The following is a 19,568-nucleotide window of genomic DNA, read 5'->3' on the forward strand; positions in this document are numbered from 1 at the left end:
AAAAAGTACCTAAGCATGTTGTGATGTGCGCTAAGCTTTAAGTCCAGCGGGGGCCGGTCGTTCTGGAGAGGCTATCAACTGCATTAGCTGTAAATAATATGGAGATCTGTTTGATTACTGCCTTTATTACTATTCTAAGTGAATATTAAATAGTTGTGATAAAAGTTAATTGTATTTCGGTGCCCACCATGAATTTGGAGCGTATTTTTAACTGTTTTAGATTACAATTTTAAACTACCTCCGATTGTAATGAAACACTTTGTAGTACTATTTGAAGATAACATCTATACTGTATACTGTATACATATATAAGAGTTTGTTTGTTTTTTTGATTGATCGCGCTAATCTCAGAAACTATTGGTCCGATTCAAAAAAATATTTCATTGTTAGATAGCCCTTTTATCGAGGAAGGCTATAGGCTAAATATTATGTTATGTCAGCTGGTATAATAATATACGCATATCATACTATCACAAATTTAACTGAATAATTATTTTTACATCTGTATAACCTAACAACTATCTCCCAAACCTACAATAATCCAAATTATGAACTTTGGGTTAGTAATAATACGTACCCTACTTACCGATGGTAGGAGCATGGGCTGACAACCCTTAAGCTTTTAAGCTTAAATAAGGCAGTCAGCTGGTTTGCCTACGGACAATGAGGTCCTGGGTTCGAATCCCGGGTCAGGACAACAAACTAAATTACGTAATTAGGATTTATCTTACAAGAAAATTCTTAATAGCAGCATGGAGTGGGAAGTTAGCGACACCACCGTCCACGTAAAGCTGTCGGTCCTGCGCCTGATCTGTCCGTCCCATCGGACTATGGGATTGAAGGAACAGAGAGTGCACCTGTGCGCACACACATGTGCACTGTAATATCTCCTACGTATATGGTTAATTTTAACATAAGATGGGCCGCCGTGATCGGAAAATTCTGTCGGGTGCATATTATTATTATTTAATAAAATGGAGGTCTAGCACTCTTGCTCCATTAAAAAAAAGTTTCACATAGTTATCAAACAAAGATATACAAGTACGCAGAACTATACCTACATACAACGTCGTTATAGCCAAGGCTGTATGCTAATGTCGATTTTGATTGTTGTTTCAGGTGGGTGCGGTGATCTGATAAACCTTGCCTTAATGCCGGTACAGTGAGTATTGGGATACTAATTTACTATTTTTTCTCATCTGTGTAACTATAAGTCAATATTAACGACCAATTATAAAGCCAGGCCTTCCTCCTTAAATGAGAGATATAGAAACCTACCACCCTGCTCCAATGCGGATTGGCTGGTCTGGGATTATATTGTTTGTTTTTGAAGTGATCACTAAACTACTGATAATAAATTTCCAACTCGGGCTTGTCTTTTTTACTGAAAATTTCTTTGAGTAAAAAAGATATTAAAGTCTACATACTGGTACCCACTATTTAATGTTTAACAATGCATATAAAATAAGTATAATTTTCATAAAACCCCTCACAATTTTTTACAATGCTTCAAAAGTTGAGAACTGTATTTATAAGTGTAACCAAATTAAAATTTATTGGTCTATTTCACTATAACATTATTTAGAAAAGATACTTTTTACTTGAAATGAATAGTCAAAACCCCACATACCTGCAGTGTTGCCAGCATGACGTACAGTAAAATTAATCGTGCAAACAAAAATGACGATATATGATATAAATGATGCCCAGCACACCTCCTTATGCAATTCCTTAGAGTACAGCGAATAGTGCCATTGTCACTCTCCGCATACGGTATAAGAGGATTAGAAAATTGGATCACTTAACGATTTGAAAAAGGGCACCAGGTTAAGTACCCTATTTTGGAATAACATATGGTCACATGAATAATTTTTATCTCATTTTAACTTTGAAATATCTAAATTCTGGGCGTAATACCCAAAGTTTTTTTCTCTATAGCTTATAATCTATGGCTTAAACATTACGATAAATATTTATGAAATAGGTTATTATATTAAAAGTTAAAACACATTAGGTATGTACGACATTTTGTAGAGTTTCGGGTATTTTAGTTTAAGTTTAAAATGCAAATACTTCAAAGATGTGTCTATGGTTATATTATCCGTTAACCTTTTAAGCAGTCGAAAATCTCTACCTGTAGTGATAAAATCTAGACAGAATGAGAATGTGTTCTGAATAAACTTCACATTATGGTAGTACTAAACACTTCCTTTAAATCATATAAAGAACAGAAACACTCGTACCTTCCACCGCATTATTTCGCAAAAAACGCGGTAACAAAAGCCTCCATACAAGGTTGGTATGCATTGAGAGTGAAATGCCATTTTCACATCCTATTTTCTTTATTGGAAATCGAATTATGTCTGTACTTCTTTTTTAAATGTCATACAATTTTGCCTCTTGCCAGACGTACAATGAAGCAGATGCGCGTGGTTACACCCACATAGTTCCCGTTCCTGTCAGAATATGGAGAAAAATATAGAATATGACGCTAACGCTATATGGAAAAGGATTTTTGAAATAGGTTCACCAAAGATTACCCCTATAATCTCAAACTACCTCTTCTAACCACGGAACCAATGAGGCATTTTAATAACAACAACGTGTCAGGACTTTGACGTGACGTGTGCTGACGTGATGTGCTCACATAACTCTGTCAGTGTTGACCCGTCACTCACGGCTGTACGCACGCAACTAACATAAATGGCTGCGATTATATCGTAGAGGTCAAGGTGATACGAGCTAAGTTCAAATGTTTTTGTTAAATGTTTATTAACTCTAGCTACTTCTCTCTAAAGTCTTGAACGTCTGCGCAAATAAGGGGTCAAACCGCGCTGTCTAGCAGGTATCTGCTCGGTGCTTTGAAGTTGCTTACATTACAGAGAACGCAGAACGCAGAACTCAGAGTCAGAACAGAACACAGAACACAGAACTCAGAACGCGGAACTCTTTCCGCGCAGATTTGAATTGAAATCTACTGAAACTAAATAATGTTAGTTTTGAGATGATATTTGATAAAAAGATTTTACGGATCAAGTATCCGTAAAATCTTTTTATAACTTCAAATATCGCTTCAATCATTATCAGCATTGAGGCTTCGCTCTGGTTATAAAATTGTTTATTTCTGTCCCCGGAAATAGTTCTTTTTTTTAAATTTAAAAGTTAACATACTTGGAAAAAGGATATTTTTTGGATGAAAAAAATCCTATGAAATAGAAAAACTTCTGTATCTGCGTTATCGTGGAAAGCATTATAATTGAGTGACTGGTTAACTCTAGGAAAAAAGAAAATATTGGGATAAAAGTTATCATATAGCGAATAGATTGTTGAGTACTTAAATATAGTACCTCTACCTACTAACATTTTATTTTAACCCAAATCCAACAACAGCCTAATGCATAATCACTTACAGTGAAGGAAAACTAGTCGTCGATAAATATTTAAATAAACAGCAAACCTAAAGTAGGTCGAAACTACAAATATTTACTAATGATTTTACTTAGTAAAAGTGTTAAAATAAATCTCTTATCACTAATCCAGTGGTGTTATTCTGTAACAACATTTTTACTACTCGACAATGTGATTTTTTTTATCCTTTACAAGTTAGCCCTTGATTACAATCTCACCTAATGGTAAGTGATGATACAATCTAAGTTGGAAGGAGCTAACTTCTTAGGAGGAGGATGAAAATCCACAACCCTTTCGGTTTCTACACGACATCGTACCGGAACGCTAAATCGTTTGACGGTACGTCTTTGTCAGTAGGATGGTAACGAGCCATGGTCGAAGCCTCCCACCAGCCAGACCTGGACCAAATAATAAAATCTCAATGGGCCCAACTGGGGATCGAACCCAGGACCTCCGTCTTGTAAATCCACCGCGCACACCACAGCGCCACAGAGGCCGTCAAAGTTATGAAATTGTATCTCTATTTATACTATCGTAGACAGAAAGAGATAAAGACGAGTTCGAGACTCTCTGATTGTGTGATTGCCGTAAGCTCCTCAGTGGGACTTCAATGACGTCACCAGAAATTTTGCAGAAGCATCACCTGGTGAAGCCCTAAGTCAGATAAAGAAGAAGAGATGGATGGAATGACTCTCTAACGGCGTCACCTGTGAGACTCAGTCCTCGATATAGAGAATCTTTCAGAAAGGTTATTTTGGTTTGTGCGTATCAGTGACGCTTCCATGACAGTTGATCAGATGATGTTGAAAATCAGAATCATCTTCGCCAGCGAAGATATGGTCCCCGATGCGTATCTTGTTGTCATCCAAACCAGTGACGAAATCGTCTACCTCTTTCCGTCTAACACCATACTATAGATAGAGAGATAGAGTTGCTTCGACACTGTCGAGTTATAAAAACTTAACAGAATAGCGCTAAAGCTGCGTGCACGCGGTCGAAGGGACCGGTCGCATTAGCGCGCGGCCCTGTGACACACTCACTGACCGGTTAGTGTTAGTGTTAGTAAATATTGACTCTGGGACTACTTAGCGGGAAACTTACGTGTTTACTGACTTTCGTTTAAAGTATGAATGAAGGGTTTCTATTGAAGATTCCTCCTTTGTTAGGAGGGTGTTACCTTGAAGGTAGGGTTGGTTTAAGAGAGACAACGCGAAATTATGTGTGTAAAGGAAATTAAATCTGTTTTACTAAACTTCAAGGAAGTAACTAGAACCAAGATATAAAGGGAGAACTAAAGCATAATTATTATTCGTCAAAAAAAAGATTTACTAAATCGATTCAAAAAGAAGACGGTGAGTTTTTAAGATTTAGTAAATTTTACTGTATCTAAATCTGTGAATGTACACAAAAACAACCGTGTAGTTTTTAGCAAAACCCGCATTTTTTTAATGGCCTCACAACGTGTTCCTCGACAAACGATAGCAAGGCCGAGGTCGTTTGCTGAAGATAATCATATCTCGGTGTTTGTACAACGTACTAGTGGATGCGCATGGAATTCCTCGCAGGTTACGAAGAAAATGTTAATATAAAACACTGTCGTCTCTTCCGATATGTCAGTTTATTATTCTAACCGATACACACGATCTTTATCAGCCTATTTGCAAAAATCAAAAATTCAAAATTTATTTATTTCAAGTAGGCTTTTTACAAGCACTTTTGAAATGTCAGTTGACTAATAACCACCGGTGTACCACCAGTTCGGAAGGCAGATCCTTAACGGTCTACTTACATGACTACCTAGAAGAAGGTATACGGAACTAAGAGTGACCATGAGCTTTTGCTATGCTTAATATGATAGGTAACTATCGGATATTAGTGATAATTACTGGGACTCCTCACGTGCTTTGCGGAGAACGGGGCAACACCACTAACGTCTCAACTTTTGAGCTGATTAATTGTATACTGACACTTAAAAGGAAGCTCACCATTTCAGAGCCAACGTGACCGACGCCATACTATAGACTAGGTATCTGCTGGGCTAACGAGGCAGTAACTTACGAATATCATCATCAATAGCCAATCGACATCAACAACTGGACATAGGCCTATTGGATGGACTTCCATACTCTGCGGTCTCGAGCTGCCAGCATCCAACGTCTCCCTACAATTCACTTGATGTCCTCATTAATGACACTGCGTTTTCTGGTGCTGGGTAGCACATTCCAGCACTTTGGGACCCCAACGTCCATCGGCTTTTCGAAGCATGCGCCCCGCCTTCGCTTCGCCAACTTTGCAATACACTGAGCTATATCAGTGACTTTGGTTCTTCTCATTTCTGATCACGCAAAGAAAACGTACAAGTACATATAAGTGGCAATTATGAAGATAAAAAGGCCTTTTGAATAATTTCATTTTCAGTACACAGAATGTACTACTATACAAACCAATACAAACGAATTTAATTGTGTTTGTATGTAGGTAACGCTTCCACTAAATCTCACCTTCATGTGATGTTTCACATGTCCTCTTCAAATTGTTTGTACTTTAGTACTTATTTGTTTTAGCGGACCTTGAACTTTTATTGATTTTAAAAATCGTGGTTTGATTACCTACTGTCATTATTGTAGTGTTTTGAACCAGAGAACATACATAGCTTAAGGCTAACGCTTTCAGCGTTTGAACTGCTGGATGCTGACGGTTCAAGACCATGTTGTTTACAAGTCAGATCACTATCAAATGTTAATGTTAAAGACTCGGCCTGATATACTTGCTCTCTGAGGCATGGATAACACTACCACACTCCCCCTAGTGAGAATTTTCTTGTAAGAAATAAAACTTCATCATTTAATAGGCCTGTTCTAGGGCCATATCTAGGACCTATAGCTGGAACCCATGTACTCAAGAACCCACATGTTATGAGTATAATCTATCGTCTTTATAATATGCAACGTCAAAGCCATTGTCAATGTCTGTTTATGTGACAACTGTCACTGTCATGTCAATAGTCATTACTCATTACTTGGTCAAGTCATTACATTTTCGTCATACTAAATCTGAATATATTATCTCATTATCTAAATAGTGTTTTTAATCAAGATTCCAGTCATCATCATATCTCCGATATCCATTACATGGTCTCAGAAGTGGGATAGCTATTAAGGTAGCTAATAGAACCAAAAAGACAAGTCCTAGTACTACTAAAATGTATGATAAACATTCAAAAACTAATCCTGCTAGTTCTACACGCCTAGTCAGTTCAAATGATGGCCGCACTTGAGTAGCCTGCGCTAAATCTGTCAACAATGAACCAAAATCATCGAATTAAAGCCGTAACCGCGGGTGTCTTACAATAAAACGGTTTCTTTGTTACCCGCCACACTACGGCGGCGTGGCGGGGTGGGCACCGGGTCGACAATGGCGCCACTCACCATTGTTCACGGCGGCTCGAATTAAGCGGATTTCAAGAGCTCATGCTCTGATTGTGCGCCACTGGCCAGGTGACCACAATTATATGCTAATGTGCTCTACACGCGGTAAACTATAACTTTTAACTCTTTTTTGTTTTTAATCAGCTCACTTTCGCTGCAAAAAGGTCACCGATTTGAATCTATAACAAAATAGAAAGCTTCTGTAATTGTATTTTTTATTAATATTAGGCCAATTTAAATTGAAAACTGTTTATTTCAAAAAAAAACCAGTAGGCCTTCATTACAAGCACTTTTGAATGAACTAGTCTGTCTGATCTGTAGTTACATAGCATCTACTGAAAACCGAAAATATAAGCACTTAAACAAATGGTCTTTAATATTATGTCTATGTTTACGTATAAGTGTGTCTAAGATTATCTCAAAACTACTGATCCGGGATCCGATTGGGATTGCGCTATTTAAATGCATAAGTAGGTACCAAAACCTTCTCTGAAAACTACATCAGAGAACGTTTTGGTACCTATTATGATAAGACACTTGATTCCTATTTGTTACTTATCTTCAATATCACTTATCAGCCTAGTCTAGCGACCTACTATAGGGCCTTGCCTCCCTCCTTATAGGAGAGAGTATATAGAGCTTAGAACCACCACGCTCTTACAATGACGGGTTTGTTAGTATACTATAGCTATAAATTCAACAGACATGCATAATATAGTCGCGCAATGAACCAAACCATCGGGCATCGTATAATCGCCAGCCGCCAGTAGATCAATTAAATAGGTAAGCAAGTAAAATACCTTCCGGCGGTCACGCTCCCCGTATGATGTAACACATTACAGTAACCAGTTATGTTAACCTTAAAGTTAAAGTGGGTACATCGCAGTGAAAGTCGTGTTAAGTCACCTTCAATCATTGCGTGATATTTTCCTTATAAAAGCAACGAGCCTTTGACCAAATATGTCCACAGATAACGATTGTAGAGATGATAATGTAGTGACCGAATTTCGGCATCACTAGCGACTTTATAGTGCCAATGACACTCTTAGTGCAGTCAAGTTTATTGTTTTAATAATGTACTTGTAATAGAGTAAGAAAAGATTTGAATTGAATGGAAAAATAGAGTGAAAAATAGTAAAACTTTTCGGAAACATGTTTTAATCGTGTGGACTAATAAAGTTGGATTCGTTGGTTGTATGGCGTTCTGTTGCAGTCCACTAACAACTGGTTTAACACACAACTTAAGCTAGATAAACTACAGCAATTGGAACAAGCAGATAATCTATCTACTAGATACTTAGTGGAAAACTAGTGGCAAGACACTTCCTAAAACAAACCCTAAAAAGCGACACTCTGCACCAACGTATTTTAAAAAAAAAATTACTGGAGCAATCACTACTACGAGTATACATATAACACAGTATATGACATGTATGTATGTACATCGTAACATGTATTAATAAACTACCTGCGCAGAGAACTCCCATATTATCCTCTTGTGGCTCCTTGTTTGTTCGTATGAAGGATACAGATGACATTGAACAGGTCGCAGCAGACGCGGCGGCGACAAAACTAGCAACACTAGAGACTGACTCAGACTCAGTTCGTTGGTAACACAGAGCATGACCACACAGAGACTTTACCGCACTAATGTTATCCTATCGATCTACATTAGCTGCAGTCACTGCTCGTACAATCAAAGGAAATGGAACAGATGGCGTACAACAGGTTGCGGGGCGACAGACGCGGCGGCGACAACACTAGATACTTCTCGGTTCATCGATAACACAGAGCGTGTACACACAGAGCCCCGTAGATCGTACAAATTACGATAATTTTAAGTATAAAATATAAAACCTGGATATGGGCACGCTATAATTTGTCGAAAAAAATATAGTTGATAATTTTGCGGATAGGTCGATTTGAGATTTTAATAGAAAGCTGATTTTATGGAAACAATTTTTAACTCTGTACGATGATGATTGGAGTTACTAATTTACATGTCATCATCATCATCATCATCATATCAGCCGATGGACGTCCACTGCAGGACATAGGCCTTTTGTAGGGATTTCCAAACATCACGATACTGAGCCATCTGCATCCAGCGAATCCCTGCGAAATTTACATGTATAAAGTACAAAATATCTACCGTTTGTCACAAAAGACATTCGGGCTTATTAGTTATTCAAATCTTCTAATTTTGACTAGTATTTAAAGAAGTTACTGTAAAATATTCCTATCATCGCCGACGTCCCGCGGTTTCACCCATTTAGTTCCAATTGCCGTGAGAATACGAGGATAAAATATAGCCTATGACACTCACAAATAACGTGGTTTTCTAGTGGTAGAAGAATCATCGGTCCAGTAGACCCCGAGAGTTTAACCCTTTCCAATACCAGAATCTTTCCTGACAAAACTCTTTATAATAAGATTTTGTACGTAAATGTTTATACCTAAATGTAGGTAAATATTAGCGTGTTCTGCGGCGAGCTGCTCTGTGCGGGGCTAGTAACCGTGTTTGAACTATTTATCCGGGTATTCAGGCTGAGGCAGCCGCGTCTAGCGCTTCATAGTGCCGGAACACGGTTGATGAATGCGTGTACGGCAGCGGAGCCTCCGACAACGATGCGTCAACGATGTTACATCGTCACCTAAGACTCTGCTGCGTAAACGGCGTTTAAACATCGATGCGACAACTGTGTTACATTTTATGTTAACACTTCGCGGGGCATGGAAGGGGCACGTCCGATAAAGTTTGAGAGAACCCAACCTGAGGCAGAAGGGTTATGCTTCATGTGCCTGAACTATACCGCCTATCATACTATTCACACCGGCATATAGAGTAGGGGTAGAGTAGGGTAGGGGTAGGGTAGGGGTACTCATCCCCTGTATGGTAGGGTAGCTGTAGAGTGAGAGTATGGTAGGGTAGTATTAGGGTCTCACGCGGACGAAGTCGCGGGCGTCCACTAGTAATAATTATAAACCCAAGTTCTTAGATGATTGACAGAGCAACATGACTTTAAGTATGTACGACCCTCCGTTTATTTGACGGCCTCCGTGGCGCAGTGGTATGCGCGGTGGATTTACAAGACGGAGGTCCTGGGTTCGATCCCCGGCTGGACAGACTGAGATTTTCTTAATTTGTCCAGGTCTGGCTGATGGGAGGCTTCGGCCGTGGCTAGTTACCACCCTACCGGCAAAGACGTACCGCCAAGCGATTTAGCGTTCCGGTACGACGCCGTGTAGAAACCGAAAGGGGTGTGGATTTTCATCCTCCTCCTAACAAGTTAGCCCGCTTCCATCTTACCCTGGAATTCATAGTCGTGAAGTGAACAATCCCCCACAAACCAACATTCAGTATTCACCCAGGGGCTGACTATTGAATCATCCTTCATTGCATTTCATAAACAAACTTCTGGGGAGCCCCTAGGTGACTGGAGTTTCAAGCAAATGTTGTCTATGATTTTAGATTAGGTTTTTGAAAATTCTGTGATAAAACCACAGATTCTCTTATTACATAATAGACCGAGTACAAAATGACGTATTCTCTTTGACATTTTACAAAAAACGGGCATAAAAGAGCTGGAATCCTAAACCGATATCTAGTATTAAAAATGTATATGACAATTCTCTTTTTTTTTATCATATGGTGTTTACTGTTTGTTTTGTCGGACTGAAGGTTACGAAATACTATCTTCAAATTCTTCTCAGTTTTTAATATATTTATCAGTTTTTATTTTTAATGGAGCACTTTTATCAAAAAGTAACATTTACACATGAGGAAAAGGAGTTGCTCGTCAATTTATTAAAATTTGAAAAAATTATCGAAGATAAGCGGACAAACAAGTCCACTAATAAACTAAAGGCAGAGGCCTGGGACTAGTGTTGAGTAGGACATACAAGAGGCAGGACATTTGTCCCGTACATGACGTCACAATGTAAGAGCGGCTCAACATATAAAAATGTACTACTTCACATTTTCTGTCGCGGTAGTTGCTTTACTCGTACGCGAGAGAAACACTAGTACAAAAGTCGAATGAGACGTCATTCTGTGGTCCTGTCATATAATTTTGTACTATATGATTTAACGCGACGGAAATAGTATACGATGCGTTTAGAAATATATATTATTTTTTGAATTTGGATTTATTCAATTGACATTTTATAAAAATAAACATTACTTAATAATTTAAAAACTGAAATATAATAACCAAGGTGAATCGATCTATTTTATAGGTTAAAATTAGGTTTGGCATTTAATATCAATATGTAAGACAAACTATTACTAAGCTATATAATTGTACTAGTACAAACATGACATTTGTACACGTTGCTTCAAACAAAGTTCAAATATGACATTTGTATTCGTTACTTCAAAATTCAAATGTAGTGCCAAGCTTCAGTACGCCTCGCCTCATTTGAAGTGGGACATTGTACTGCCTCGGTACAAAAAAGAGGCAACACTTACAAACTCTTTTTCAAGTCATGTCCTACCCAACACTACCTGGGACAGGGTGACAAACAAATTTAATAACAATACTTTTGTTACCAAAGTAAGTATTATGAGGCTACATATAAGATTGAAATACTTTGGCTCTTGATCAGCTCAGTACAAAATGGTATTTATTCACTATACTATATTTTTTTATTTTAAATGATTAACAGCGTGCTACAATACAATTAAGAAGGTGCTGGGAGAAAATTAAAAAACATGCCAAAGATGACCGAACAAAAGAAATAAAAACAAGGATGGCAACAGGTGGTGGTAGTCCGTGTCTCCCCAGTCAAGATTATGTGCCAGGGGTGGAAGAGGTAGTACCTCATCTTATGATTGAAATCCCTGGCACAATTGATAGTAACACTATTTTTGAAAGTGAAAGGCAAACTGAAACTTGTAAGTACCTGGTAGGCTGTCTTGATTTCTACTTATTTAAACATACATATTTTGTTTTATATTAAATGAGTGTTCTAGGTTTTCAGTATAACATTGAATTTACAGTTATTATAATAAATTTAATTCAGATTGAATATTTGTGATTTTTTTTATTGCAGCAATAACCACTACTTGCACAATATCAACTCGGTGCAAAACACCAATAATGTCACAGTCGATTTTACAAGACTGTGATCAATCAGTACTCCGCAGATATTTAGGTAACCACCTTTACAAAATCAAAGTTGGAATACATTAATTGTATTACTTTGATTTTTATATATAATAGTATTTCTAAAAATCAATGTATTAAATTATATAAAAATAATAGTACTTTAATTTACAGATTCAACCCAAACTGCCTGTGAAACTATGAATAACCAAATAAATGAACATTTAACTTCAAGTGAGTAGTATGCTTAATAAATGAAGAAATTAAACACAGTTGTTATAATATTTGTTTCTTATTACAGGAATGAATATTATTATTAGTCCAGAAGCAGAAACCATAGAACCCACAGATACCTGCAACATATCCAGCCCATTGATGCCTCGGACGGAATTACCATACACTGAACGACGTAGACGCTTAGGTAATTCATCTTTATATATATCTTCACATTCACAAGACATTGTAGCCTTAAGATATACCTTTCTCTTACATACTTGTGTGATATAATATAATATTTTTTTTCAGCATCTACAGCAGCATCAGAAGTTATTACTTTGAGGAAAAACAATATATTAAAGGAGAGAAATGAACAGCAAGACTTATACAAAATTCGCCGTTCCATATTGGAAATAGAATTCCAAAAAGAATCTGAAATGCTGCGTCATTTGCAGAAATTAAATTCTATAAAAGAAATGAATGAGATTGAGATATTGGAACACCAACGAGCCCTCCGTAAAATAGAGTTGCAGCGTGCTCTAGAACATGCAAATTAAAATAGAAATTCAAAGATTAGAAATTATTATTCAAGATTTAAATTATAACCTTTTGAAAAAAAAATGTACATACTGTTCTAAATTTTGAAATAAAAAAAAAGATTAAACAAAAATTTGTTTCTGTTACAAAAACAACCTGAAATAGATAAGAGAACTATTATAACTTCCTATAAGTAGGTAGGTATGCTGTATTTTTTACAATATTTTACAAGATGTAGGAAGTGGTCACAGTAAAACTGTATTTAACAAAGTCTAGAAATCACATAATCTATACTGGTATTCTAAAGAGGTAATATTTGATTGTTTGTTTGTATGTAATGAATTTGAAGCCTATTCATACTACTAAACCAATTTGAAAAATTCTTTTAGTATGGTAATAATAGGCTATATTATATATTTAGTCCTACCACTACAATTTACTTTAACATCTGATTTTATATAGTATACTTACATAATACATTTTCTGGTATAAAAGTGGAACAACAAATCCTATAAGGGGGTAGTCTTGGCCATAGTTCATAATAATGAAAAGGACAGTAGATATTGCAATTCTGACTCAAGCTAAAATGAAACATAGATTCCTGTGATTCAAAGTTTTTATTATAACAACATTAAAAATACATAATTTACATCTGTACTTATTAAGTTTTCAAATTAACTATCATTATTATTGTTTATATTTATAAGGGCAGATTTATAATAAAACTGCAGAAGTAAAATTAATAAATTTTCATTTTTCATCATTCATTTATTTAATATTTGTATACTTAGCAAATAATGGTCTAATATAAATGTTCAGAGTGAGACCTCTTTACAATACAGACCACTCCACTATACTACCTCAATACCAATTGCTATTGACTTTCCAAGGTATTATAAGGGTCTTTCCTTTGCTTTGAGAACCACAGATTTTCAAGGAACAGTATTCTAGAGCTTATCATTGTAATTCCCTGCCATGAGAACTACACTTGTCTACACAAAATTCCGTCCCTGTCATTGTAAAAGTTCCAATTGATCTTTAGCTACTTCACAAGGTCCATATTAATTAAAACTGTCTCGTTGGTCCTGTGCAGGGGCCTATGCAGTTTTGGATTATGAGGTCCTGGGTTCCAGTCCTACTTCTAGCTATACAATATTAGTACCTGTCTGTCCCAGCCATTATCATCAACATCTGATAGTATGCCTTATCCCCTCTCCTGATGATATAATAATAACTCCTGATGATAAAAAAACAATTGTAATTATGCACAGCATCTTTAGTAATAACAAAAAATGTTACATACTGAATGTAAAATGAATTTTTGGCGTAATGTTAAGCTGTTGGTCCCGGTCGTTAAAGTATTTAACATTATCACCCTACTAAGCTTGCAAACCATGGTTGCTTGCTTGCTTGTGGGACATATATAATTAAATTTACGGTAAAAAAAGTCATGAAAAATGCCTTAAAATAATTCCTCGTCTTACAGCAAATCCTGAAACACTAGTTGAATTTTGTGTTTCATTTGGTTGGGGCATTATTCTTTGAGGAATTATTGGAGGCTCAGGATCTTTATATTTTATAGCAACATTATGCAAAACTGCACAAGCTACTATTATTGTAGGCACATTTTTTATTTTGTTGCCTAGTGTCTTCTGCAGACAAGGAAATCTTTTTTTCCATACTCCAAAGAGTCTTTCTACTGAATTTCTAGTTTTTATCTGAGCTTTATTATACCTTTCATCAGGAGAATTGGGAGTAGGGTTACTAATTGGAGTTAACAAATAAGGTTCACTTGCATAGGCACTATCTCCCAACAAAATTCCTTGTATTAAACCTTCTTCTAATTTTATTTTAACAGAGCTAGAGTTAAAGATTCGACTATCATGTTCCCGCCCAGGCCAACGAGCAACAATGTCGAAAATTTCCAAATTTGGTCCTCCAACAACCTGTAATCAAAATGTACAGTTATAATTTGATACTATATAATCAGCCTATTAATGAGCACCAGACAAAATATATTTTACCTGGACATTTACAGAAAAATAAGATTTTCTGTTTCTGTAAACCTCAGCATAGGGTCCTCCAGGGTTGTTTATGGGTATGTGAGTGCCATCAATACATCCTATAACTTGTGGCATTCCTGCTATAGCATAGAATGATTGATGGACTGCACTACTTTGTGGCCCAGGTAACGGAAATTTTACTGCTTGACGGACGTGACTGCATAATATTTTCGAGATACGCAATACAATCCGACAAATTGTCGGTTGCGATATGGACACCAAATCGCCACATACAGTCTGAAAATAAACATTATGTTGGTTATCTATTTCCTAAATCAAAAGTACAGGTATACCTAACATTTATATGGGTCAGATTACAAATACAACAACATTATACCACAGCCCTGGCCCAACGTGGATTGGCAGACTTCACATATTAGAAGAGATAATAATTCGTTAAAATGCACATATGGAAAAGTTGTAGGTGCATGATCCTGACCGCATTTGAACCTACGAGTACATCCTCCGATTAAGGAGGTCCAGTGGTTCATATCCATTTAGCTATCATGAGTTCTCTGGATTTTAACCTACTCCTAATTTATATTATAACTAGCGGACGCCCGCGACTTCGTCCGCTTGAAAGTCGTTGTAAACTTTCAACTACCCCTACCCTAACACTACCCTACCCTAGCCCTGCCCTACCCCTACCCTACCCCTACCCTACTGTACCCCTACCCTACTCTACCCCTACCCTACTCTACCCCTGGTAGGCTGCACTTCTTTATTTATTCCCCCCCCCCCCCCGCGAGTCGCGTCGAGCGCGGCAACCGTAACACAAAAATAACCCATATAGCATGAATTAGTATGCACGCGCGATGGCTTTGCGTATTTCTTGTATAACTTTGGTGTTTCTTTACCGATTTTTATGATTCTTTTTTTTATTGAATAGGTAATAATGTTAACTTTTTTTGTTAGGAATGAGTGATGAGTGTTATAAACATAAGAGTAGACAAATATAATTAGAAAGCTCCGAACTGCTAAGTTATCGGGAGTTACACGTGTTATTGTGAGTCAACCATAAAAGATAGACATATATATGCTGTTGTGTTTTTATACATATTTTAAGGAGAACATTTCCGTCATACATGATTTCTATGTAGCTTTAACCATTAGGGCTGTACACGCGACGGAATCTTGAAAAATTGAGTAACTTCTCCCGTTTTCTCAACATTTCTCTTCACTGCTATGCTCCTATTGATGGTAGCGTAATGAAAAGTATACTATAACCTGCCCAGGATTATGTTAAATAATTGTACCAAGTTTCGTTAAAATCCGTCCAGTAGTTTTTGTTTCTATAAAGAACATACAGACAGACAGACAGACAGACAGACAGACAAAAATTTTACTGATTGTATTTTTGGCATCAGTATCGATCACTTATCACCCCTGATAGTTATTTTGGAAATATATTTCATGTACAGAATTGACCTCTTTACAGATTTATTATAAGTATAGATGAACAAAATAATTTCTTTAGAATGAACACATTGCCTACATACCTGGAAACATCCTGTTGCGTAAAATCGAAGTGCCGCTAGTACACATAATAACGGCGGTATAGGAAGCCCTCTCTTGGTGTCCCGCGTTAAATGTGAATTTAATAGAGGCATAATATGCCTAATAAGGGACTCTTTATCAAAGCGGAACCGGCGACGAAATTCCATATCGCCATAAAATTCTATTGGATTTACGCAATCCCGAATATATCGCTTTGGCACTGATATTATACGCCCACGGTTTTCAACAAGATCTACGTCCGTCGTTATATTGTTCAAAAAACATAAGTCGTTTTCCAAATCCATTTTCACTGGGCGAGTAACAAATAACAACAAAAAAAATGCCAGGGGATGGTTTGGCTGACAAATATCGGTAATTCAGCAGTCAGCCGCCAGCTCCTGTCAAATGAGGGGTTTCTTTTGTCTATGAAACGCGTAGGGGTTGAATTCGACACATAGCGGCTGAATAATCCCCTTAGGGGCCCCCTACTACGACTATGAATTCCACCGTTAGACTGCATCATCACTTACCATCAAGTGAGATTGTAGTCAAGGGCTAACTTGTAAAGAATAAAAAAAAAAAGAAGTACTACGACTTGTATTGTACATATGTTTTCTGTGACTACGAGTACTATACTAATCGTACGTACCTACCACGATTAGTACTCTACTTACTTGAGTCAACCATCTTAAGCACTTATGTAACAGTGGAAGTAATGCATTACCCCTGCAGCGAGGAACAGTTACCCTCCAGTCCCATGGCGATAGCGACGCGATGTGGAGCGATACCCAGCTAATCGGTTGTCCGTATTGTTGCGATCGCTCGTCCACCGCTCCGCCCATGGGAGTTTCCCACCCTGCTTACATGTGGAAACTGGGTGAAATACGTGAAAATCAAGCGCGCTTCGCAGAGCTTCGCTTCTGATTACTGACAACTGATAATCTGCCTCGTTGGTACCACGGATTGTTTGTGATAATTCGAATTCTTTAACGTAAACGATAGAGAGATACAAGACGAAGATTTATAGTCTAACTAGTCACCCGCGACTTCGTCCGCGTGGAAATCAATGTAAACTTTCAATCCCTATTTCACTACTTTAGGGGTTGAATTTTAATAATTCTTGAATCACATTATATTTCGTATTTTTTTCATGATTTATGAACAAATTTTTAAAACTGTAACTCTAAAAGGGAAGGGCTTTCCATACAAACTTTCAACTCCTATTTAACCTCCTTCTATTTTTATTTTACAATCAAAAAGTACCCTATGTTTTGCTATAAGGTCCCATTTACCATTATACCAAAATTCATCTTGATCGGTTTAGCAGTAAAAAGGTAACAGACAGACAAACTTACTTTCGAATTTATATTAAGTATAGAAACTGTCGCTCAGGGTTTCCACGTAGACCAAGTCGCGGGCGTCGGTAGTTACATTACACTATAATAATATCTTATCTCGGTCATAATATTGAGGAATTGATTTTAAGCACAGATTAACAACAAACGCGGAAATCATTACGCAAATCCCTTGCGCATAGAGCCGGCGTATTGTAGTAAGCTTTGTATTTAAACTGTTTATTAAAGTCTTGAGATTAAAATAGATATAAAACCTATACAAGCAGATGACGTCACAGTACTTCATTATTTTTTACGTTTTCAAAAACTACTTATCTCGTTTCACCTGCGTGACTGAAAAAAATGTGTAAAATAGGCACACAGATTATACACCTTTTTTACAAAAATAAACGACTACGCTAATGAAACTACATACATTTACTACCATAGATATATTATCAATAAATCCCCAACAACCTAAAAGAGTCAAACCTAGGACCTCACATTCATATTACAAAGGCAACATCATGGTACACTAGGGTATGGTATTGGCTGGCGCATATCAGTGAAATCAGTAAGCTTGTATTATTCAACAACAGGTGGATTTTTCCTTACAAACAAACACACGAAAGCCTTAAATCATCGAGTGAAAGTATTCTCCCCTTGACACAGGGTCAGCGCTTCATTCATGAAGCCATAACGTTTTACGACTATAGTGAATACACCTGTGTAGTGTGTATCCCTAGTACGAATGTTACGTTATCTATCAATCGTTGATAGTTTTCAACTCATGTTTCTTAATTTTTATAAAAAAATTAAAAATTACATTGAATTAGTAAAGTCACGCATATCGTGGGATTTTATTGTTTTTATTTTGTGGACGTTTAGTTTTCTGAACGTGGCTACTTCAAATTCGAATTGCCGTTTTAACTTAGTTACTAAAAGTACACAAATTAATATATTTTACTAGTAAGGATTTAGTAAACTAATTTTCCTAAAAGTGTTAAAAGTTACCTCTTTTTAAACGAGGACTGTAGGTATATCCGCTATCATCTCGTATTTGGCTAAACTGAGTTTGAAATGGTTTTCAGAAAAGTATTTGTCACATTGTGGAGAAGGTTTTGGTATACAATAACTGATTTAATAAAATATTTTTTTTATGTTTAAAGAAAAAAAATATTCACCAAAAAATCCTTGAAAAGTTGAAAACCTGAAAACCAAGGTAAACGATTAACGATTGATAAACGATCAGTGCCACCTCGTGCTAGGGGTTCAGGTATAAACTACGTACGAATGCCGGTATCACTCAAACAATGAAATTTTATGGAAAGCGAAATCGTGTGCGTCATAAGTTTTAATTACGCATATTATACCAGTGACCCAGTGCCCAGTGTCCAGTGCACAGCAGTGGCCAGCGCGAGTGCACAAGTGGGCCGCCATGCCGGTTTACTTTTAAAAGTGAAATAGAATAGGATAGAATTGAATGTATTTGTCAGCATATAGAAAAACTCGAAATTAATTTTAAGTTTTTCATTCTGTCTAATCTCTAGTTGCCAGTGTTGTAATGTGACAATCAAATCGATCTGACTTAGTTACAGAAGTCACTATGCACTGAGACGAATAGTTCCGTCTTAAATGATCATTAATTGTCTAACTTGAACCGTTTACGCAGCACAAGGAACGAAATCTTTCAAAATGAAGAAATTTGCCAGATTTGCCACATTTTTCAATAAAATGGATCTGAGGAGCGGAGTATCAATATACTCTGCTCCTATTAGTCTTATCGTGATGTTATATGGCTTACTAACTGTATGGTTATATAGATACTCCATTTATCGAGATTCGAGAAAGACTTTCCTAATAAATGGAGTATCCAACAGAAAAATATTTTTTTCACTCGATTTAGTAGTTGAGATTAGTGCATTAAACCAAAGAAACAAAATCGTCAGCTTTATAATATCACTCCTACACAAGCAT

The 19,568-nt window shown here is 36.8% G+C and overlaps 1 protein-coding gene and 1 long non-coding RNA gene across 2 annotated transcripts in view; both read left to right on the top strand.

Moving 5' to 3' along the window:
• Positions 1-19,568, top strand: part of LOC128198535 (uncharacterized) — a 96,153-nt gene that overhangs the window by 69,784 nt on the left and 6,801 nt on the right. The window lies entirely within an intron of this gene.
• On the top strand, positions 11,089-12,830 carry LOC128198528 (uncharacterized). The gene is made up of 6 exons (XM_052884457.1): positions 11,089-11,392; positions 11,505-11,733; positions 11,892-11,993; positions 12,119-12,178; positions 12,246-12,365; positions 12,470-12,830. The coding sequence occupies exons 1-6, from the start codon at positions 11,192-11,194 to the stop codon at positions 12,715-12,717; spliced, it is 960 nt and encodes a 319-aa protein (XP_052740417.1). The 5' UTR covers positions 11,089-11,191; the 3' UTR covers positions 12,718-12,830.

This window comes from Bicyclus anynana, chromosome 1, assembly GCF_947172395.1.
Source record: "Bicyclus anynana chromosome 1, ilBicAnyn1.1, whole genome shotgun sequence".
Lineage (NCBI taxonomy): Eukaryota > Metazoa > Arthropoda > Insecta > Lepidoptera > Nymphalidae > Bicyclus > Bicyclus anynana.